General features: G+C 38.4%; 1 protein-coding gene across 6 annotated transcripts in view; it reads left to right on the top strand.

Annotated features, from left to right (window-relative positions):
• Ptprc (protein tyrosine phosphatase receptor type C) overlaps positions 1 to 5,935 on the top strand; it is a 111,809-nt gene extending 105,874 nt beyond the window's left edge. For all 6 annotated transcript variants that reach the window (XM_052199958.1, XM_052199962.1, XM_052199961.1 and 3 more), the window contains 4 exons: positions 525 to 647; positions 877 to 1,052; positions 3,099 to 3,234; positions 4,529 to 5,935. In XM_052199958.1, the coding sequence (XP_052055918.1) occupies positions 525 to 647; positions 877 to 1,052; positions 3,099 to 3,234; positions 4,529 to 4,801 (708 nt within the window). In that variant the 3' untranslated portion in view covers positions 4,802 to 5,935. The remainder of the gene's footprint in view (positions 1 to 524; positions 648 to 876; positions 1,053 to 3,098; positions 3,235 to 4,528) is intronic.
• Positions 5,936 to 25,060: the final 19,125 nt, after the last annotated feature.

Below are 25,060 nucleotides of genomic sequence, written 5' to 3'. Positions count from 1 at the left end.
TTCTGGATATTATAAATAAGGCTGCTATGAACATAGTGGAGCATGTGTCCTTGCTATATGTTGGAGAATGTTTGGGTATATGCCCAGGAGTGGAATAACTGGGTCCTCAGGTAATACTATGTCCAATTTTCTGAGGATCTGCAACAATGGTTTCCAGAGTGGTTGTACCAGCTTGAAATCTCACCAACAATGGAGGAATGTTGCTCTTTCTCCACATCCTCGCCAGCAACTGCTGTTACCTGAGTTTTTGATCTTAGACATTCTGACTGGTGTGAGGTGGAATCTCAGAGTTGTTTTGATTGGAATTTTCCTGGTAACTAAGGATGTTGAAAATTTCTTTAGGTGCTTCTCAGCCCTTTGAGTTTCCTCAGATGAGAATTAATGTTCCACCTATTTATAAAAAAAAATGTATTTAGCACAAAATAAGAGGTAGGAAGAGAGAAGGGGTTCTGAATACTTTAAAGAACAAAGACAACGCCTAGGTAAAACATGCTAAGTTGTGCTATTTTTTATTTTTTATCTAGGAAGTCTGTGCTCAATATTGGGGAGAAGGAAAGCAGACTTATGGAGACATGGAAGTGGAATTGAAAGATACAAATAGATCCTCAGCCTACACTCTCCGAGCATTTGAGCTGAGACATTCCAAGGTAGGTAAACACTTAGAAAGCATTTTTGCTTTCAAAATCATGATGTAATTATCATGTAATTAATCTGATGGCAAATTTATATAAACTGTTGTGTGTCCTCAATACCACTGTCTTTATAATGGTTCTGAATAAAGATTGTTTGGCATTTGAATGAAAAGCAACTATCAAAGTTATGATAAACTGGACTGAAGTTCATTTGAGGTAATGTTCACTTCACCTCTGATTGCAGAGGAAGGAGCCCAGAACTGTGTACCAGTACCAGTGTACCACATGGAAAGGGGAGGAGCTCCCTGCAGAACCCAAAGAACTGGTGTCTATGATTCAGGACCTCAAACAGAAGCTTCCCAAGTCTTACTCAGAGGGGATGAAGTACCGCAAGCATGCATCAGTTCTCGTCCACTGCAGGTTAGGAAGCTGATGGGATGTATTTTAAAGTTGGAAGGCTTCTTCTTCATTTCCATTGAACTCAGGAGAGCATCCTCATATGTAGATGGTGTGCCCCAGTGAAAAATCCCCATGAAGCAATTCACTCTCTTGTTATTTATATGCACCACGACTATAACAGTAATATAAACAATGAAGGTTATAAAGCAATGGTTTTAGACTGGTAGATGCTCACTATCATTTGATGGCATCTTTGACTCTGCTTTACCCAGCATTAGACCTGCAGCGCTATATGTCAAGTGTGTGAAAAACAGAAATATGTATGACTGGGTTGCCTGATGGATTCCATTGTGGATAGAATTGCATTCACTCTATTGGATACTACACAAACTGATGGCTGCGTGGTTTGTTTCCAGTAGATATATGTTTAGTGACTTCTTATAAACTTGTTGTGAAATCGTGTGTGTGTGTGTGTGTGTGTGTGTGTGTGTGTGTGTATGTGTGTGTGTGTGTGTGTGTGTGTGTGTGTGTGTGTGTGCACAGACCATATTATGCATGAGGAGGTCAGAGAACAGTTGTCAGAACCCCATCCTTCCTTTCACCCTTGGAATCCAAGAATCAACTCAGGTCACTAGTACCTGAGTAAAGGCACCCTTATCTGCTGAGACACCCCAAGTGTCCTTAACTTGAACCTAAACTGAACTTTCATTGCTTGGCAACTTGGCTTTAAACCCACTTCTGAGATGATTCTCCAAAGCCCTCTCACAAATAATATGATTTAATGCCATTAGCCTTTGCTGTGGAGACACTTAGGGCTCACCTGTAGCAGATATTCACATAACCTCCTCAAGACAGATTGAAAAAGAGCTATAATATGAAAAGTTTACAGAAAAGGAATATCAAAATGTAAAAAGTCCTAATACAAGATGAGCACTGTAAACCTGAAGAAATGCTTTTAAAAGTTGTGAAAGTCCTCACTAATGTTACCAAAGATAAGGAAACAAACCCTCAGAGGCATACTTTTTTTTCCCAGGGTTATTTGTACTTTTGAAGGTGATATTTACATGGAAAGAAAACTGACAAACAGAAGCTTAGGTTTGAATTTATTGCTTAGGGTGTAACTGTATTTTCTCCATGAAGTGTAATATAGAGCCCCTGCTGACTATGTGCGGTTTCAAAGGAAGCCACATTGTCTTTTTTACCCTTACTCTTTTTCCTCCTGTGGTTGATTCAGATGTCCTTGCCTTAGTGAATAATTGTCAAGCATCATTTTCTCACTGATGTAAAAGGAGAACACTGTTAAGAAATGGTGAGGAAAGCAGAGCTGGGAGTGATGTAGGGCGAATCCTGCAGCGTAATCTGTTTCTGGACATGTTCCGATGCTTCCTGCTTCTTAGTTTCCTCATCTATCAAATCGATCCGGGGATATTAATCCTAATAACATTATTAAAGGTGCATTTAAAAACACAAAGCAATAGGCTCTTAAAGTCAAATCTATGTCTCATTAAGCCACAGAGCCAGAAAGTCGTACTCATGTATTGGAAAAGTCTGTCCCCAAATGCATTTACAAAAAACTAATTTGTCCTTTACAAATGAGAGCAAGATGCACATAGTAGATATGAAATGAAAAAAACAAAAATCCCATCTCCGTGTTCGTGCTAATAGCGTTTTCTCTATAAAACAATTTCAGGGGGCTAGAGAGATGGCTCAGCGGTTAAGAGCACTGATTGCTCTTCCAAAGGTCCTGAGTTCAGTTCCCAGCAACCACATGGTGGCTCACAACCATCTGTAATGAGATCTGACGCCCTCTTCTGGTGTGTCTGAAGACAGCTACAGTGTACTTACATATAATAATAAATAAATCTTGCTGGGCGGTGGTGGCACAGGCCTGTAATCCCAGCACTCTGGGAGGCAGAGGCAGGCGGATTTCTGTGTTTGAGGCCAGCCTGGTCTACAGAGTGAGTTCCAGGACAGCCAGGGCTATACAGAGAAACTCTGTCTCAAAAAACCAAATTAAAAAAAAAGTCATTTTCTATATTAAAAAATAATCTCTTGTTCTTTTGGCAGAGATGGATCCCAGCAGACAGGGTTGTTCTGTGCCTTGTTCAATCTCTTGGAAAGTGCAGAAACAGAAGATGTGGTCGATGTTTTTCAAGTGGTAAAGTCTCTACGAAAAGCACGGCCGGGGGTGGTGTGCAGCTATGTAAGTGTCCCTTGATGTCATTTTCAAGTCCTCTGTGTTTCTGTGTGGGCTCTTTGCATTCTCCTCTCCTCTCCTATTTCCTTCGCCTCCCCTCTCTTCTCTGTTTTTCTCATTTCCTATTCATTTTTTACATCCTAATCTTCAATGAAAGATGATCAATATAAATAAGACCTTATAAGAGTTTGTCGTCATCTTGTCATGACAGGTTACATGATCACATCCTTTGATGTCCATTTGTTGACTAGTCTTATTGTATAACAAACCAGTCCCAAATTTAGTGACTTCAATAGTGTGACTGTATTTCAGTGATATTGTATTGATCTACTCAGCTTCCCAGGCACACTCAATGAGATCCAGGTTCGCATGTCTGCTGTCAGCTGATATATCTACTTAAGTCTGACTGACCTAAAATAATCTCTGCTACCAGCAAATTGGCAAATGGATGTCACTTATCCTTGAAAGTAAGGATGAGTAGCCAGTGTTTCTGCTCATTCAAGCTTATATGAGGACAGAGCATCAAGAACACGGGCAGAATGAGGTGTTCTACCCCTTGAAGTCCAGGCCTAGAACTGTCACAATATGGCTTCCAACCAAACCAATACCGAGGCTGGTTCAGAACCAAGAGGCCTGTAGTTTACAATACAAAGAGTTGTGAGTTCAGTGGAAAACAGTATGCATTACATTTATGCAACCCGTGTATCCTCTGTCTGCAATAATAACATAATCAAATATCTGTGATTTAGTATTCATTCTCAATACAATTTCTTACCGAAATATACAAAGCTTTTCTTGCACACACAATTTGTTTCCATGGATGGATTTTTAAAAAGTATTTGAATACCTGATAAATGCATTGGTTGTAAAGAGACTCAGAGGCAAATAAGTATTAAATAGTCAAATAGCTAAAATGACAGAAAGTGTAAGAGGGCGACTGGGGACCCTTCACTTTAATCACTGGGGACTTTTGCAAGCTTCTTGAGTCAGGTGCTTCCTGCTCACATTCATATATGATGTATGCACATTAGCTAGGAGCATAGGCGCAAAAAATGACGTTTTGGCAGAGGTTTGGACTCAGTTGTCACACGATGCATAGCAGGGAGTTACCCGAGTGGTCTTGCTCCTAAGGTATCCTGCCTCTGATACTAGGGAATGGTTAAATTAGTGAGAAAGCTGCTGATGAGAGTATGTTAGAAAATGTGTTCTAGACTTGCAAACGAAAATGGTTAGTGCTTGGGCATCTCTTCTGGGCACAACAACTTTCTCCATGTAAGTTCATGCTGCCTTCTTTCCCCAGGAGCAATACCAGTTCCTCTACGACATCATTGCTAGCATCTATCCTGCCCAGAACGGACAAGTGAAGAAAACAAGCAGCCAAGACAAAATTGAATTTCATAACGAAGTGGATGGAGCCAAGCAGGATGCTAACTGTGTCCATCCGGCTGGTCCTCTGAACAACGCCCAGGAAGAAAACAGAGAGGTTGGAGCTTCAGAGCCTACCAATGGCACTGAGGAGCCAGGACATTCTGCCAATGGTCCTGCGAGCGCAGCTCTAACCCAGAGTTCATAGGAAAGTAGTCACATGGGACAATGCAAAATCTCAGATTAGTTGTTTCTATTTTTCTAGACCCAATGACAGAAAATGGCTGTGCAGTGGTTCATGGAATCTGTGTTCACCTTTGCCACTGTATGAAAATATTTAAGTTTGCCAAAACATTGTGTACAGTTTTATGCTTATTTTAAAAAATGTATCTATATCATTCATCAAGGATGGGTATGTGAGAGAATGGGTATGTTCATGTGTGAGTGACTGTGTGCATGTTTGTCTCTCTCTCTGTGTGTGTGTGTGTGTGTGTGTGTGTGTGTGTGAGAGAGAGAGAGAGAGAGAGAGAGAGAGAGATCTAAATGTGATTAAGGAGTACTTTCAAGCCATTCCGATTGTTTTTGTGAGAAACAGTGCCTTTTTCTCCTTCTGAAGAAACTATACATTTTATATCTAAACTCTTAATTTGTTTGAAGGATTCATTTTTTAAAAGCCCATTAAGTGTGTGTGGATTTGGTTGTAAGAATAACAATGTGTAACTTTCTAGAATGACCTCAAGATGTCCTCCTTGTCCTACTGATGATCTTGTAGTTTTTAAGATGCTATTTCTGGAGATAGATTAAAGTATGGAAAGAGTGCTGGGAGTATGTTTAACTACTCCAGGGAAGTGAACTAAATTAGCATGTGAGGTTTATATTCCACATACTGTCATTTGATCACTATCTCTTAATGCATATTTAATCAAACATAAAAATCGCAACAGAGCCTATTTTTGTATCCATGTGGGAAAGAGAGCTTCGCAAGTCCGTTGTTGTCTACACAATAGATAAAAATTACTACCTAATGCTCTTGATCATATTGATATATGTTAATGAACCTAAGGAACTGTCCTTAACCAAATATAATGTATGTTAAAAACCCATAGAATGAAAACAGGGGCATGAAAAAATTGCTTGTACTGAATATTTACATAGGTGACCTCATATAGTTCTGCTATGGAATTCAGCATCCATAAGAGACAAAGCATTGAATATGCCTACTTCCTGTGTTTAAGACCACAGTTGACTTTCATTAATTTGCATTTATCTTGAATTTCTTAACTGTTTAGTTTACTCTTACCGAGTCATAATATTGATAACCATAATAAACTTTCAATTATTACCTTCCTTGTTTATATGGAGTGTGTCACATGTTTGTCATTGACAGTGAAACAATTTCTTCTTCAGGATGAGATTAGTTTTCCTGTTTTGTTCATAGGTGATAAAAATGAATGATTAGTTATGGGCATCGGAAGGGGATGCAGAGGGCCCTGTTTTCTCACTAGCCACTCACACCTTTCTATCTCATGTCACCTGGGAAAGACTCCTGCTCTTTGCTGGAAAGCACTATGGAAGTTTGCAATTCTGATGCTGAAGTAACTTCAGACTGGCTTTTATGTTGATTAGTTTCAACATAAAATTGTCAGCTTCACAATGCTGACAATCTTCAGTGATATCTATTGGATGACAGTTCTACTACTGTTCACTTAGCAGTGTATTTGTAACAGCATCAAAAGCTGTATTACTTTGAACTCTATGAAAGAAAGCAGTGTGTGAAGTCTGACCTACATTTTGCTCAAGGATCTGGGTCAAGTTTTCTACCAAGAATGCTGAGGACTCATAAAAATGTGACATTCTTGAGCTTATAAAGCATTTGTAGGACTTTTAATAAACTATAAAATTATTCAAAATCATATAGAAGTAAAGTGTTTCTTCAGAGATTTCTATTGTATGTAACAACCTCCGCCTGTGGAGTGTATGCTAAAATGTGTATTTTCCTCTTGAGATTCTTTGGAATTCACAAAATACTTGGAAAATAGAGCCATGGCAACATGGCATCCTGTAAAATGCAACAAATGGGTTGGTGTGACCAAGGAATGGGTAAATAGTGTCTCAGAAGTAGGTTGTTCTGTGAGAATGAACAGAAAGTGAAAGGAGAGACTCGTGTAGTAGAGAACTGAATTTCAACTCTCATTTTTAGCTAAAAATAGAAATTCGTATGTGGGATACAAAGCCATGCATTTGGCCCTTGGTTATGTTCACGGGGAACACGAAATTGCCTTTCCTGAAGCTAATTGTCCCTCTTACAAATTCTAAGACTTTGCCAGGAAAACAACAACCACGCAAAAAAACAAGAGTTCCTACTTTTAAAAATGCCTAGTCCCTTTCTGGGATACAGTACTGAGAGCCCTGTTGTATTTATGCCAGGCAGAAGGTGAATATCTTCTTTTTACTGTTTATTTCTGGTGTCAGAATTCATTGGTAATAAATGATTCATTTAGTATCCTTAAAATTCAGCACTGCATAATGTTGTGTATACGTGACATATACATAGCTATAGAAAGGACATATGCATTTTCATATCTTTTTTGCAAAAGTTAAACTGTAGAAGTCTTTAGCCAAAAAATGTCTTTGCAATGTATTTTCAAAAATATAAGCTTCTGGGCTTGGGTAGATGCTGAGTGGGTAGAGTGCTTGTTCACAGGTATAACACCCCGAGGTCATATCCCAAGCATACACAGAAAGCTTACTGGGTAGGTAGAAGCAGCAACTATATGCCCTCCGGTGCTTCAGGCGAGAGAGCTGTGGATTCTGGAAGGCAAAAGGCCAGCCAGTTTTGCCAAAATAGCAGAGAGACTCTGATTCACATAGAAAATTAACTGAGGATGACATCCCTGACACCAACCTCTGGCCACCTCATGTGTCCTTAATTGAACTCTTGATGCCATGCATGTATATACAACACACACACACACACACACACACACACACACACAGACACAGACACACACACACACACACACACACACACACACACACACCAGTAAAAATGCTCATGGTTGTAGCTATAATACATGATTGATGAAATATTTTTCTTCATTTTCCTTAATCTCCCTATAATATTGAAATTTTTATTATGCCTGGGAGCTAACTAGCATACACCTTAATTTTGATTATTTCATTTATCAGAGATTTGTTATAAATGCTTCATTGTGTCATGATAGCTGTAAGTGAGTAAGCAATCCTTTTCCACTGTGAAGTCCTTGAACCAGGTGACACCCACAGCAATGAGTACCAGCGATAACTCATTCTCCCCTACAGAGTTTACAACTGGACTGATCTGAGATTCTTCCAAGGAGAAACAGTCAAACCGGGGCTTTTGAATTCCATGTTTTAAGTGGACACACCTAGAGACACACGTATACACACACATACAGCCCTCTTACAGCTTTTACCTGAAAGAACAACATGCCTGTTTCACTTAAGAGAAGGTGCACGTAACGATAATTTTTAACTTTAGAAAATCATTGCACTTATCATCTTCAAACATATCTTTTTGCTATTAGGAATAAATTAAGATGAAAATATTAATTGAAAATAAATGAAAAACCTGTGAAAATACAAACTTAAAAAAGTCCATTCTGATCCAAAGAGTATATCCTGTATCATTACCTATAAATTAAATAAACTATTTTTATAACATATTTGAGACATAGACAGTATTTTCTCTATATTTGTTTCTATAAATAAATTCTTCACCACAGGTGTACTTTTTGTTTCTATTTCCACTATGGGAACTGAGCCTCTGACAAGCTCAGTCCCCAGTGTTGCATTAAACCCAGCCATTGCCCTGTCCAGAATTGAACCAGCTCTTGCTGGCACTTTCCCTCCATTCTTCAGAGTATCAATGCCTTGCCAGGGACAATGACAGCTTCAATTTATCCTCTTGTTTTTGTTGATTTCATTATCCAAACAAATCTGGGAGTAACATGTGTCCTCCACAAAGCTACACAGGATAGTAAGTTTAGTTGAACTCATCCACAAAACTGAAGTTATTGCACACACACACACACACACACACACATACACACATACACAAACCACACCACACACACACACACACACACCACACACACACACACACACACCACACACACACACACACACACACACACACACGGCACACGCCCACATTCAGACATTCATGGGATATTTTGTTCCCGTGGTGCATGTAAACAAATATTACTCCATTACTAAACTGAGTGTCAAAAAATATTATTAATCACAAGTGCTACTATTTCATTATTGTATCATTTGGCCATCAGATATTTTTACTGTTTAGATCAGTGGTTCTCAACCTTCCTAATGTTACAAACTTTTAATAGAGTTTCTCATGTTGTGGTGATCCCCACCCATAAAATTACTTTTGTTGCTACCTCATAAATATTTTTTTGCTATGTTGTGAATCATGGTATAAATATCTGTGTTTTCTAAATATCATAGGAAACCCCTGTGAAAAGGTCATTTAACTCCCAAGCAGGTCATGACCACAGGTTGAAAACCTCTAGTTTAGAACATATTTTCTTGTTTGTCAGCTATTTATCATTAGCATTTAAAACTAGTCACCAGAGGCACCATAAACCACAAGCCAGGTTTATACAAAGTGAGTCTCATTCCCTCCATCCAGGGTCCCAGGGGATTGAGAACCCAGGTGTCTCTGAACTTCCAAGTCCAGAGACGCTGAATGGATTTTCAGTGCAAAAGAGCACACGAGTAATAGCAAAATGGCCTAGTGGGTACAGGCACTTGCTACTGAGCCTAAAGACCCGAGGTTAACTCCTAAAATCAAGATGGTCTATCCTCTGACCTGCACACATACATCATTCCGTGGATCCATCTTCACGTGGTCCTTCCACACAAGCTAAGTAAATAACTAAACCAAATGTGCTTCCTTGGTTCACTTATGTTCCCCCCTTTTCCTGTAACAGAAATATACTCTTAGGATTTTGTTTTTGTTTGCTTGTTCATTTTTTAGATTGTGGCCAGGTGCGGTGACTCATTCTTGTAGCCCCAACATTTGGGAGCCTGAAAAATCTTGCATTTTTCACCACCCTGTGCTAAAAATTAAATAACAGGTTGCATAACCCTAAATGACTTTTTTTATGCATCCTATGTAAAGTGGGAAAATAGATCCTGCACACTGGCCACCTGTTCCCACTGGTTCACTCAGGCTGAGACTGATGTATTCTCAGAGTGTTCTTAGACTAAAATCTTGAAGTAATGGGTAGTAATTCAGATATTTCATCCATTAATGCTATAACAGCCATTGTAGATTTCCAATTAGGGGATTTTGACATACGCAATAAGTTATAATCATGGAAAATGAATTATTATAGACATTGACATGTTTTACAAAGCAGTTTCCATATATATTTAATTACATGTTTTCATTGCATTCATTACTTAAAGATAGAAAAATGAAAATGCAAAAGATCCGGATCTAAACACATTTGATATTTTGTCATAATTACCAGAAAGTAAGACAACTGAACTTTTTTGGTGGCCATCTGGCGTCTGCTTTAAGTTAGAGTTGACTTTGCCAATTAATTGCCCAGCGTTTCCCACACCTGTGCTGCCTCCTCTTAAACAGTGGCAGGGTTATTATTTGTATCTGAAGACTCTGATAATGTTGCAATCATCTTTGAGTCATCAACTTTAAGGCTATCAAAGAGTTTTCTCACTGTATGTGTTCTGATATGGTTGACAAACCTTGACCATCTACTGGGCGGACTCTGAACTTGAATTCAAAGGTCCCTTCCAAAAGCTTGAATTACTAAATGAGGTCTTGTCCATTTTGTAGGACAAGTGTCACATGACGTATGTCTGGGTGACTTTCACATACAGGGAACAATTTCTGTCCAATTCCTGAGTCCTGTTACTTGATGTCCCATCTCTGGCATGATGCGGTAAGCCATAGATTAGATTTCTCGGAACCCTTCTGCACTGACCTGCTATTTCTCATCTGGACTTAAAGTCAGTTTAAGACTTATCAAATGATTTATGCAAATAAAGTTAATTTTATACATAAAACATGCTTTGGCAGATTTCTCTTTATATCAATTATGGATGTTAATGTTCTCTTTAATGAGACTCTTGAGAAATTCATTCCATTTCTTACTTGAGATAGCAAAGATATTTGCTCACAATACTTCTTCAGAAAATGCCCAGAACTTTTACAAAGTCAATTTAGTCAAATCAATTACAATTCAGAAAACTTAGTTGCAACATTTCTTTCAATCTCCCTCTACAATTTTTATATTGTATGTTAACCTAATGTCCTGTAGTCACTTAAGGAACACAAATTTCAGAAATAAAATCAGCTTGATAGCATGTTTAAAAAGAAAGGAAAATTCAAAGATATTACAGATGATACACATTTTATGACATTTCCGATTTAGCATAACATTCTGGGTACTTACATACAGGGCATCATTTTAGGGATGCATGATATGCATGCTTTGAAATTTCATGTAGTTATAATTGTTACAAATGTTTTAAAGCAAATTTTTTACATAGAATAAAGAGCTTCCATGTTTAAGAATTTTAAGTCATTCCTTAGAGTGAGGAATTTTAAGTCATTCCCTAGAGTGAAAATTTTTAAGTTATTCCCTGAAGTGTTCTCCTATTTTTATAGTTCCCTATTTTATCAAACTCAATCCAATATTTTACTATTAGTGGTGGGGACAGGTGGCATTAGGGAGGATAAGAAAGGAATTTGAATTCATTCCTCTCCACTTTCACCTAGACGACAGATTCTCAACATGTGGTCTGCCACCCTCTAGGGGTAGCATATCAGATATTTATATTATATGGTGTAACCGTAGCAGAAGGACAGTTATGAAGTAGCAACAAAATAATTTCATGGTTGGGGTCAGCAGAATGTGAGGAATTGTATTAAAGGGCTGCAGCTGTAGAGAGGATGAGAACCACCCCCTTCACTTATGCTTTCAATGATTATTTTAAGCTTTTACTTAAAATTTTAAAAAAGCATGTGTATGACTGTCCTGCTTCCATGTACATGCATGTGCACCACATGTGTTCCTAGTGTTTACAGATGTCAGAAGAGGGCACAGGATCCTGTAGACCTGGAATTATGGAAGAATGGTTATGGACCTCCATTTGAGTGCCAGGGAGTGAACCTGGAACTTCTGTAAGAGCAGTAAGTGCTCTTAACTGTCTAGCCGTTGCTCTAGTCTGTAGTATTCGGCGAAATGAACACATTTCTATGTGAAAGCAACACAGAAAAGAACCAGTAAGAAAACTGAAGACCATTCTACATCCAATTGAAAAGCAGCGAAAGAAAACTGAAGTTCACAGGGAAGAACTATGAAAAGCCCTCACATGAGTCAGGGGCTCCATTTCATTCACACGAGAGAGATGAAAAGTGGAACCACCTTCATATAACAGCTCTCAATGGCAAACACATTGATGTTCATCTGCAGAAAATCATATCTGGAGGAAATGTTGACATGGAGAGGAATATGTGCCTTTGGAACATATTCTTTGAGATTTTAATCTGCGAATTTATTCTCTCTTTTAAGACAAAGATATTTTAGATTCTTGAACACTAGTTCAAATATAATATTGCATTTTGATGAACATTTTTCATATCTCAGTCTCTTACACACACACATAGGCACACACACACACACACACACACAATGCGCACATATGAAAGGATAGACAAAAGCAAAGAAGAAAGAAAAAGACAGATGGGGTAAAATTTTAAGTCAAAAAAGAAAATGTTAAAAAAGAAATCTTTTTTATTCCATATATTCTTTATTTACATTTCAAATGATTTGCCCGTTCCTGTATCCCCCCTCCCCAAAAGTCCCATAAGCCCTCTTCCCTCCCCTGTTCCCCAATCCACCCCTTCCTGCTTCCCTGTTCCTATACTGCTTCACTGAGCCTTTCCAGGACCAGGGGCCTCTCCTTCCTCCTTCTTGGGCTTTATTTGATATGTAAATTGTGCCTTGGGTATTCCAAGCTTCTAGGCTAATATCCACTTATCAGTGAGTGCATACCATGTGTGTTCTTTTGTGACTGGGTTACCTCACTTAGGAAGATATTCTCCAGCTCCATTCATTTGTCTAAAATTTTCAAGAATTCATTGTTTTTAATGGCTGAATAGTACTTCATTGTGTAAATATACCACATTTTCTGTATTGATTCCTTCGTTGAGTGACATCTGGGTTCTTTCCAGCTTCTGGCTATTATAAATAAGGCTGCTATGAATATAGTAGAGAATGTATCCTTATTACATGCTGGGCAATCCTCTGGGTATATGCCCAGGAGTGGTATAGTGGGTCCTCCCATACTATTATGGTCAGTTTTCTGAGGAACCATCAGACTGATTTCCAGAGTGGTTGTACCAGCTTGCAACCCCACCAGCAATGGAGGAGTGTTCCTGTTTCTCCACATCCTCGCCAGCATCTGTTTTCTCCTGAGTTTTTGATCTTAGCCATTCTGACTGGTGTGAGGTGAAATCTCATGCTTGTTTTGATTTGCATTTCCCTGATGACTAAGGATGTCGAACATTTCTTTAGGTGCTTCTCCACCATTAAATATTCCTCAGGTAAAAATTCTTTGTTTAGCTCTGTACCCCATTTTTAATGGGATTATTTGGCATTCTGGAGTCTACCTTCTTGAGTTCTTTGTATGTTTTGGATATAATCCCTCTGTCAGATGTAGGGTTGATAAAGATATTTTCCCAATTTGTTGGTTGCCGTTTTATTCTTTTGACAATGTCCTTTGCCTTACAGAAACTCTGCAATTTTATGAGGTCTCATTTGTCAATTCTTGAGCTTAGAGCATAAGCTATTGGTGTTCTGTTCAGGAAATTTTACCCTTTGCCCATGTCCTCAAGGGTCTTCCCTAGTTTCTTTTCTTCTAGTTTCAGTGTTTCTAGTTTTATGTGGAGATCTTTGATCCACTTGGACTTGAGCTTAGTACAAGGAGATAAGAATGGATCGATTTGCATACCTCTGCATGCTGACCTCCAGTTGAACTAGCACCATTTATTGAAAAGGCTATATTTTTTCCACTGGATAGTTGTAGCTCCTTTGTTGAAGATCAAGTGACCATAGGTGTGTGGGTTCATTTCTGGGTCTTCAATCCTATTCCATTGGTCCACCTGCCTGTCACTGTGTCAATACCATGCAGCTCTGTAGTACTGCTTGAGGTCAGGGATACTGATTCCCCCAGAAGTTCTTTTACTGTGGAGAATAGTTTTAGCTATCCTGGTTTTTTTGTTATTCCAGATGAATTTGAGAATTGCTCTTTCTAACTCTGAAGAATTGAGTTGGGATTTTGATGGTGATTGCAATGAATCTGTAGATTGCTTTTGACAAGATGGCCATTTTTACTATATTAATCATGTCAATCCAAGAGCATGGAAGATTTTTCCATCTTCTCAGGTCTTTCTTTCTTCAAAGACTTAAAGTTCCTGTCATACAGATCTTTCATTTGTTTGGATAGAGTCACACCAAGATACTTTATATTGTTTGTGGCTATTGTGAAGGGTGTCATTTCCCTAATTTCTTTCTCAGCCTCTTTTTCCTTTGAGTATGGGAAGGCTACTGATTTGCTTGAGTTAATTTTATAACCAGCCACCTTGCTGAAGTTGTCAGCTGTAGGAGTTCTCTGGTGGAGTTTTTTGGGTCACTTAAGTATACTATCATATCATCTGCAAATAGTGATAATTTTACTTCTTCCTTTCCAATTTGTATTCCTTTGACATCCTTATGTTGTCTAATTGCTCTATCTGGAACTTCAAGTACTATATTAAATAAATATGGAGAGAGAGGGCAGCCTTGTCTAGTCCCTAATTTTAGTGGGATTGCTTCAAGTTTCTCTCCATTTAGTTTGATCTTGGCTATTGGTTTGCTGTATATTGCTTTTACTATGTTTAGGTCTGGGCCTTGAATTCCTGTTCTTTCCACGACCTTTAATATGAAATGATGCTGAATTCTGTCAAATGGTTTTTCAACATCTAATGAAATGACCATGTGGTTTTTTTTTCTTTGAGTTTGTTTATATAGTGGATTACATTGATGGATTTCCATATATTGACCCATCCCTGCATTCCTGGAATGAAGCCTCCTTGATCATGGTGAATGATCATTCAAGAATGATAGGCAAGAATTTTATTGAGTATTTCTGCATTGATATTCATAGGGAAATTGGTCTAAAGTTCTCTTTTTTGGTTGGATCTTTATGTGGTTTTGGTATCAGCAAAATTGTGGTTTCATAGAAAGAGCTGAGTAATGTTCCTTCTATTTCTATTTTGTGGAATAGTTTGATGGGTATTGGTATTAGGTCTCATTTGAAGGTCTTATAGAATTCTGCACTAAAAACCATCTGGTCCTGTGCTTTTTTTGGTTGGGAGACTGTCAATGACCACTTCTATTTCTTTAGTGGTTATGGGACCATTTAGATGGTCTATCTTATCCTGATTAAATTTTGGTAGTTGGTATCTGTCTAGGAAATTGTCCATTTTATCCAGATTTTCCAGGTATGTTGAGTATAGGCTTTCGTAGTAGGATATGATAATTTTTTTTAATTTCCTCAGTTTCTGTTGTTATTTCTCCCTTTTCATTTCGGATTTTGTTAATTTTGATACTGTCTTTGTGCCCTCTGGTTAGCCTGGATAAAGGTTTATCTATCTTGTTGATTTTCTCAAAGAGCCACCTCCTAGTTTTGTTGATTCTTTGCATAGTTCTTTTTGTTTCTACCTGGTTGATTTCAGCCCTGAGTTTGATGATTTCCTGTCTTCTACTCCTCTTGGCTGTATTAGCTTCTTTCTGTTTTGAAGCTTTCAGGTGTGCTGTTAAGCTGCTAGTGTATGCTCTCTCCTGCTTCTTTTTGGAGGTACTCAGAGCTATGAGTTTTCCTCTTAACGCTGTTTTCCTTGTGTCCCATAAATTTGGGTATGTTGTACCTTCATTTTCATTAAATTCTAAAGAGATTTTGATTTCTTTCCTTATTTCTTCCTTGACCAAAGTATCATTGGGTAAAGTATTGTTCAGATTCCATGTGTATGTGGGCTTTCTGTTTTTTTTGTTGCTATTGAAGACCACCCTTACTCCATAGTGATCTGATAGGCATGGAATTAGTTCGATCTTATATATGTTGAGGTCTATTTTGTGGCCAATTATATGGTCACTTTTGGAGATGGTACCATGAGGTGCTGAGAAGAAGGTATATTCTTTTGATTTAGGATGAAATGTTCTATAGATATCTATTAAATACATTTGGTCCAAAACTTCTGTAAGTTTCACTGTGTCTCTGTTTAGTTTGTGCTTCCCTGATGTGTCCATTGAGGAGAGTGGGGTGTTGAAGTCACCCACAATTATTGTGTGATGTGTGATGTGTGCTTTAATCTTTAGTAAAGTTTCCTTTATGAATGACGGTGCCCTTGTATTTGGGGCACAGATGTTCAAAATTGAGAGGTCTTCTTGGTAGATATTTCCTTTGGTGAGTTTAAAGTGTCCTGTGTCTTTTTTGATGACTTTTGGTTGAAAGACTATTTTATTGGATATTAGAATGGCTATTCCAGCTTGTTTCCTGGGACCATTTGCTTGGAAAACTGTTTTCCAGCCTTTTACTCTGAGGTAGTGTTTGTCTTTGACACTGAGATGCATTTCCTGTATGCAGCAAAATGTTGGGTCTTGTTTATGAATCCAGTCTGTTAGTCTATGTCATTTTATTGGGGAATTGAGTCCATTGATGTTAAGAGATATTAAGAAATAGTGATTGTTGCTTCCTGCTATTTTTGATGTAATTTTTATGTTTGTGTGGTTATCTTCTTTTGGGTTTTTTGAAAGAAGATTAATTTCTTGCTTTGTGTAATTTCCCTCGTTTTGTTGGTGTGTTCCATTCATTATCCTTTGAAGGGCTGGGTTTGTGGAAAGATACTCTGTAAATTTGTTTTTGTCATGAAATACCTTGGTTTCTCCATCTATGGTAATTGAGAGATTTGCTGGATATAGCAGTCTGTGTTGACATTTGTGTTCCCTTAGGGTCTGCATGACATCAGCCCAGGCTCTTCTGGCTTTCATATTCTCTGGTGAGAAGTCCTATGTAATTCTGATAGGTCTACCTTTTTATGTTACCTGACCTTTTCCACTTACTGCTTTTAATATTCTTTCTTTGTTTAGTACATTTAGTGTTTTAATTATTATGTGACAGGAGCAATTTCTTTTCTGGTCAGAAAATGTATTTGGAGTTCTGTATGCTTCTTGTATATTCATGGACATCTCTTTCTTTAGGTTAGGGAAGTTTTCTTCTATAATTTTGTTGAAGACTTTTACTGGCCCTTTAAGTTGGAAATTTTCACTCTCTTCTATGCCTATAATCCTTAGGTTTGGTCCTAAGAATTTTGTCCTGGATTTCCTGGATGCTTTGGCTCAGGAGCTTTTTGCAGTTTTCATTTTTTTTTGACTGTTGTGTCAATGCTTTCTATGGTATCTTCTGCATTTGAGATTCTCTCTTCTATCTCTTGTATTCTGTTGTTGATGCTTGGGTCTAAGACTCCTGACTTCTTTCCTAGGTTTTCTATGTCTCAAGTTGTTTCCCTTTTTGATTTCATTATTGTTTCTACCTCCTTCTTCAGATCCTGGATGGGTTTGTTTAATTCCTTCACCTGTTTTATTATGTTTTCCCTTGTTCTTCGAGGGTTTCTCCCAGTTTACTTGTGTTCTCTTGAATTTCTTTAAGGGAGTTATTTATGTCCTTCTTGAATTCCTCCATGAAGCCCTCTATCAGCATCATGCCGTATGATTTTAAATCCAAATCTTGCTTTCCTGGTGTGTTGGTGTATCCAGGACTTCCTGTTGTGGGAGAATTAGGTTCAGATGGTGATATATTGCCTTAATTACTGTTACCAACGTTCCTACGTCTGCCTTTTACCATCTGGTTATCTCTTGTGTTAGTTGGTCCTGCTGTCACTGGCTGGTTCTTGCCCCTCCTGTGTGCCTGCAGGCCTATCTCAGCAACCCTGGGTGACCTGCTTACTCTTGGCACAAATTGCTGTGGTGTTGCAGAGTTCCTGGGTGCAGGTGGAGTCCTGGTGGGGTGTGTCCCAAGCTTTCCTCTACTCTGGTGATCCCTGCCTACCAATCTGTTACACAGTCACAGGAGCAAAGATGGTGGCTGAGACCCACTCTCTTGTAGTTATATTTGGGTATGTAGCTCTGTGGTCCTGGTTAATTCTGGATGCAAGCTGTGCTAGCTGTCTCCTCCACGCAGTTGTGTGTATATCTGGCTTCCTGAGCCACTTGGTGATGGCACCCTGTGTCTGGGGAAGTTCCTGATCTGAAGGCGGAAACCGGAAGGCTCCTGCCAGAGGCCTCTGGACAGGATCCTCAGATCTGCAGGGCCAGTCTCACCTGTGCAGGCTGCCAAGAAATCTTTTATAACTGACAAAGCCAGAAAAAATTTCAGAATTACATTACTCCATAAAGCATTAATTACAATACAATGCTTTTTTATTTTTTACCAAGTAATTATTAAAGTAATGTGAATTTGTTTAAAAAATAAAATTGCAGTGAGTTTAGTTTTAACAATAGTAAAATGTCTTTATTTACATCACTGTCAATGTTAAAATAATGACTTTACACTGAACTTGAGGCAAACAATAGTAAGAATGACAAAATGTCACATCCAGGCTTTCTGTAGAATTGTCTTCTTTACCTTTTTGTCCTTTTGTATTGATGGTGCTCCATTAGGATTCCCAGTGCTAACATTCCACTTTAGAGAGCCCTCGAAGTTCCGTCCACAGTCATCTCGGAGGCTTTGCCAGTTCTCAGTTCCCTACTTCTTTCGCCTCTAAATAACATGACTTCATTTCAGAGTGGATCCACCAGATCACCTATTCCATGCGATCACCTATTTCATGCCACTTGCATCTGATCTGGGCTCCTTGGGGACATGTACAGCTGCCTGGGACAGTTGAAGACCAATGCAGAGGAAGTTTTACATACAGCAATTCCAATTTTGACCTCAAAGAATTGTTACAGATATTCCACTGAGTTCTGTCACTATGAGATATCAGAACTAAATCTTAACTTTTCCTCCTGGAAATACTAACTGTATTTTTAGCAACTTCTTTTTTATTATTTAAATTTATTTTTTTTCATCCTAAGCACCCTCACAGAATCTCTCCCCCATCCCTACCCCCTTCTCCTCTGGGAGAGTGGTGCCTCCATTGTGTATCCCCCTGCCCCACACTGGTGCTTCTGGTCTCTGCAAGGTTGGGCTCATCCTCTCCCACTAAGGAGAGACAAAACGGCCCTGTTTTGCCCACAGACCAGATCCCAACTTTAGGGATAGTAACTCCTTGATTGGTGAAGTGTACAAATACCACAAGGCTCAATTTATCTAAACATGTTTTCCATTCATTCTTTCTGGTACACAGTTGTATTTGGGTTCTAATTACTTCATGATCAGATCTACTTACTATGACTTGGTTTCCCCTTTGTGTGAATGGCTTCTGTCAGTGGCCCATGTTTAGCCTCGTCCCTACTTGAGTCTCCCGCAGGAATTTTGTAGTTCAGTCCTCTTTTCCTTGGCATGCCGCTTGGCTTCTGACCGCTCCACCATTGGAACTTTCAGCTCCTGCACTGGCTCATCAGGTTTAAGTGTTTCACAACCATACCCAAGACACAACTCACATATCAAATCATTCCCAAGAAGAAGGAAGGAGAGGGCCCTGGTCCTGGAAAGGTTGAGGCAGCATTGTAGGGTATTGCCAGGACAGAGAAGTATTAGGGGGCTGATTGGAGAAGAGACAGAGAGAAGGGGGCTTATGGGACTTATGGGGAGGGGGATTTATGGGACCAGGAAAGGGAAAATCATTTGGAGTGTAAACAAAGAATATAGAAAATTTTTTAAAAAGTAAAAATTAAAAAAAAAACAATATGAGATACGAAAGAGTTTTTAAACTTTCTTTTTATTCTATATATTTTTTATTTACATTTCAAATGATTTCCCCTTTTCTGGCTTCCCACTCCCTGAAAGTCACATAAGTCCCCTTCCCTCCCCCTGTTCTCTCCTCCACCCCTTCCCATTTCCCTGTTCTGGAATTGCCCTATACTGCTGCACTGAGTCTTGGATTTCATTTTTCTGTGGCAACTGCCTCCCTTCTTCCTCACTCCCTCTCTGTCTCTCTTTCCTATCATCCTGTGCTTCTGTGTTTTGAGAGGAGAGGTAGATTTACATTCCTTTTTTGTACTGAACTTCCAAACTCACTTAATTTCCTTACATTTAGTTTGTTGCATTTTTAACTCTCATATGTATTTTGCTCTCCTATCATAAAAAACAAGCAAACAAATACACAAACCAAATTTGTTTTTCCTGCCTTGCATCAATAAGTTAGAAATTAAAACATAAATTTAAGTCTACATATGTTTTACTCTGGAGTTTCCTCTTGACCTTATGAAGAGAGCAGCTCTTTATTCCAGGGATCATCGCTGTGCCTGATTCCAGACCTCTGACCCGCAGACCAAGCAGGAGACTCTATCCGTGATTGGAGACCATCTGAAGACGCATCAATTCCCATGGACTCGGAGGATATCATCGGTAAGCCAAGCTAGGGCTGGTGCTCCGCTCTATCCTTCGCTTCCACAGCACTCCATAGCTCGATGGCACTCCATGTAACTGAACCTTTTCCCACAGTGTCTTTCTCAGGCAGAACACCTCATATTTGGAAGCCCATCTGAGCTTCTGGGCACCCTTCTGTGGTAGTTTGCAACAGAAAGAAGGCTGACGATGAGGGCGGGCATCTTTGCAGTTACTCAGTGCCTGGCTTTTTATGAGATAGCAGAGATGTGGCCTCAGACCCTCCTGCCTACAAAGCAATCCCATTGCCACCTAGGCCAGATCCCCAGCCCTGAGGCTGTATGTTCGAAGGGGTTTGGGTTCACAGGAAAAGGAAAAGAATGACAAAAACATCTAACATGCCTCTGGCTCCAAGGATTCATTTTGCTGCCCTCATAATTTTATTTTATTTTTTAAAAATTATTTCTTTTATTCTTCTGCTATTCTAATGTAATTGCTTCACTTTTTCCTTTTATTTCCTCCTTTCAAACTCTCCCTTATACATCTCCTTACTCTTTTTAAAATTAATTACCTCTTTTAAAATTAATAATTTATATGTGATAAATACATATGTACATATATTATGTATATAAATTATATATACAATGTATATATATGCATATATTGTAAATATTGTAAATATATTTATATTGTGTATATATAGTATATATACAAACAATATGTCATATATTTGAATAATAAACACACACCAATGTATTCGTAAATACATGAGTATAACCTCACTCGGTGTGATGTTACTTGCATGCATATTTTTAAGGACAACCATTTGGTTTGGATAACAAATCCATGTGCTTTTCCTGGTGAGGATTATACCAATGTGGATAGGACTGGTCTCTTTTAACATTTCCTCCATTGCATGATTTAACCTGTGTTCCAGGCTCACCTTCACAGAGGCTACACTTCAGAGAGCACCTCTACACAGGAGAGGCTAGGAGATAATTTATTGGAGGCATTTAAAAATGCAAAGAAGAAATCAGACTCTGTGATGTGTGCTAACCCCTGGCCATTGAGTAGAGTTTACTTGGTTGTGGGACACTGGCCTAGAAAATGAGAAAGCCTCCTGCCAGGAGAGGAGAAATGGAGCTGGATGCCAGGGAAATTCAGAGAAAATCTTGAATGAAAGATCAATAAAGCTACTGGATAGTTAGTCAGTGCTGTCCATCCCCATCCGTGACGTCATGCTACCAAGGACTTTCATCTGAGGGAAGCAACTTTTTTTTTGCCATCCTTTCTATCCCCTTTAACTAGTTTTCTGACCTTATGCAAAAAAGTTATAGTCTACACATCAAGTTTTAAGGTAAGAGGCAGGATTACTTTAAATCAGCTAATAAAATATGACCCCTCAGAAAATGTCACAAGAGTTGTTTTTGTTCCCCCTTTTAGTACTTGTTCAAAAACAAACATCTGATTAACTTCCATGTGATCACACATTAAGCAATCCCATCCCACACAAATGATCAAGTGGTCCCATCAAAATATAACATCTACTACAAACGTAATGCATCCTGAGTGAGTCAAAGGAGCCCATTCAGTGACTCCATTACTGAGTAGACCTTTAACATTTTATTTTATGAGAAAACTGCATTTTATGTATGAGATTATGTATGTGTGACTTTCCCTGGAGAGATGAAAAGGAATATCTATACATCCTAAAACCACAATAACAGACCAAACAGCACATTCTGATTGTTTTGGTGACTCAGACTTTCTCGGGACCATCTGTTCAGCATAGGTGACGCCAGGACACTGTCCTGCCAGGAAGTCACACCACAGGCACCTGCTCACTTCTTCTGTGGTGGAAATCGAAATTGTGGTAAAAAGGAGGACCTTGGAAGGAACTCCTAAGAGTCTTGTGAGCTTCCATCCAGATAATAGTAGGTCCAGTCTCAGGAGGCTTTCATAAAGCTCAACCCAAAGGCTCTGCATATGCTTTTAGCTCAGCGTAAGGCATAAGACCCCATAAGCATAAGACTCCATAAGGCATGAGACTCCATAAGGCATGAGACTCCATAAGGCATGAGACTTCATAAGGCATAGACTTTGTAAGGCATAAGACTCCGTAAAGCATAGGACTTCATAAGGCATAAGACTTAATAAGGCATAAGACTTCATAAGGCATAAGACTTCATAAGTCATAAGACTTCATGAAGGAGTCTTATGTCCAACCAGGAGGAGCAGTCATTTTCAGTAATCACTCACTTTGATAAAAGCAGGCTTCTAAATATGTGAGAACTAAGAGATGATAAACAAAGAATAATTTAAATGTAGGATTAAAAAGAGAACCATTTTGCACATTGTAAAATGGTTCATGTTGAGCTAGCCCTTCACACACGGGGCTAGCCCCGGGCCAGCGCGGGGAGGGGGGAACCAGGAAAAGGGAAAGCATTTGGAATGTAAACAAAGAATTTAGAAAATTTTAAAAAAGGAAAAAAAAGAAATTGCACCTTTGAGTATCACTGTATAGCTCCGCCCCTGCTGTCTGATCTTAGGGAACCAGTAATGGGCTTTGTTTCTAGATTTGCCTGGCATTTCACTGAATTGAATTGTGCCATATTCTATGAATCTCTTTTCAGCTTCCTTCACAGCATAACATATATGATATTTATCTGTGTTTAAGCATTTGTCTCTCCTTCGTTTTCTTCTTGGCCTTAAAAAGGAATTGTGTGTGTGTTTGTGTGTGTGTGTGTGTGTGTGTGTGTGTGTATACACATATATATGTATATACATATATACTCTTACTTATATGCTCATGATATGCTTTCATGATTCATGTTTCAAAAAATATCCATGTGCAAAAAAATAATCCCATTTCAATAGAAAAACATCAAACTACTCAGAAAGAAGCACTAATTTATTAATTAAAAATGGAAGTATTATCTTGTCTTTGAAAATTATGAGTTAAAGGACATGTAAAGATCACCAGGATTATGACTTGAGGGCCCATGATAAATGTAACATGGAAACTTTGGGTTTGTTTATATACATGTCTCACAGATTTCTTCAGGGACTACAGAGGAATTCTTTGAAGAGGCTTAAAAATTCTTAAACAAGTCTGACCTCACTAAATTACAATCCAAAATGTTGGAGAAAAGAAACCTCGAGTATTCCCTAGGAAATGAGTTGTTATTGAGCTGGAGGCCAGATTAAAATCTCAACTTAGGTGGAAGCAGGACAATTATTTGGGACATAATGGCAAATGTTGGTTATTCTATGACATTCTGAGAATTAACCTTTTACGAACATAAAGTTGCATAAATTTTTATGTATTAGTATTTTATGTAACAAGTAGACAAAGTCAGCCCTGTTTGTATATGATTATAGATATAAGATGAGCAAGCTATGTAATTATTTTGATGTTTTTCTACTGTACAAGGGTTATATGTAAATAAAACAACGTTTTATGATTGTTCAGTTTTTAAATTTGGATGTGGATGTGAGATTCTTGTTATTTAAACTAATGATTACATACTTTAAAACACATTTTTATTTCCAAGATGAAATTATTATCCTTTCAAGTAATTTTCAAGTGAATTTTATGGAAGGTGATTTTTTTTTTTTTAAGAATAGGTGCCAATGTTTCTTGGGAACGTTCTTTTTTTTTTTTTTTTTAATATTTTTAAATGATTTCCCCTTTCCTCGGATCCCCCTTCCCATATGTCTCATAAACCTTCTTCTCTCCATCCATTCTCCAATCACTTCCCTCCTTTTTTTCTCTGTCCTTATATTCCCCTCCAATGCTAGATCAATCCTTTCCAGGATCAGGACCTTCTCCATACTTCTTCATGGGAGTCATTTGTTATGCGATTTGTGCCTTGGGTATTCAGGGCTTCTGGGCTAATTAATATCCACTTATCAGAGATTGCATTCCATGTGTATTCTTTTGTGACTGGGTTACCTCACTTAGGATGATATTTTCCAGATCAAACCATTTGCCTAAAAATTTTGTGAATTCATTGTTTCTAATTGATGAATAGTATTCCATTGTATAAATATACCACATTTTCTGTATCCATTCCACCTTTGAGGGGCATCTGGGTTCTTTCCAGCTTCTGGCTATTATAAATAAGGCTGCTATGAACATAATGGAGCATGTGTTTTTATTGCATGCTGGGGAATCCTTTGGGTATATGCCCAGGAGAGGTATAGCAGGGTCCTCCGGAAGTGTCATGTGGAAGGAGATTTTTAAACCCACAATAAGTACGATAAGATCGGACTTTTAGTCCAGGAACTTTGGAAATACGTATTTCCTGCTGAGTAAAGGCTGATTAAATATTTTAGAAATAATATATAATCCTAATTGTATATGTTTCTAACTTAATTTGGAGTGACACAGAATATTAAATTTCATAGGAACAGTATGAATCTTCTCAGAAATAATCTGGTAATTAAACTTTTTTTTTTTTTTTTTTGGCTGTTCCTCACCTTGTAGAAAGCATAATGACCACCAGGGTGCGCTAAAACCTTTGTAATAGTTTCCTTCTGATGGTGGGTGGGGCTTCTAAGCGTTCTTTTGTATGGTGTTTTTCATGGGTATGCTTGCATATTGTGTCACTGATATTGCTGACAGGAATGGCTCTCTAAAACTAATATTATTCCTGTGGGATGAAACACTTTAGCCCATATTTTGTACAGTCTTCCCAAGGAGGATCAGTTTGGCATTCCCAATTATATCTCATAGCAGATACTGCTGGATACTCTCTGACGCTAGCACCTGAGAGTGAGCGACACTTATATCCAATGCTTCCTCACATAAATCTCTTACCTTTCATTGCATACAGCACTAGCCTTC

This window comes from Apodemus sylvaticus, chromosome 12 (genome assembly GCF_947179515.1).
Source record: "Apodemus sylvaticus chromosome 12, mApoSyl1.1, whole genome shotgun sequence".
NCBI classification, from domain to species: domain Eukaryota; kingdom Metazoa; phylum Chordata; class Mammalia; order Rodentia; family Muridae; genus Apodemus; species Apodemus sylvaticus.
The sequence above is the reverse complement of the archived record's forward strand: the minus strand, read 5'-3'. Positions and strand labels throughout refer to the sequence as shown.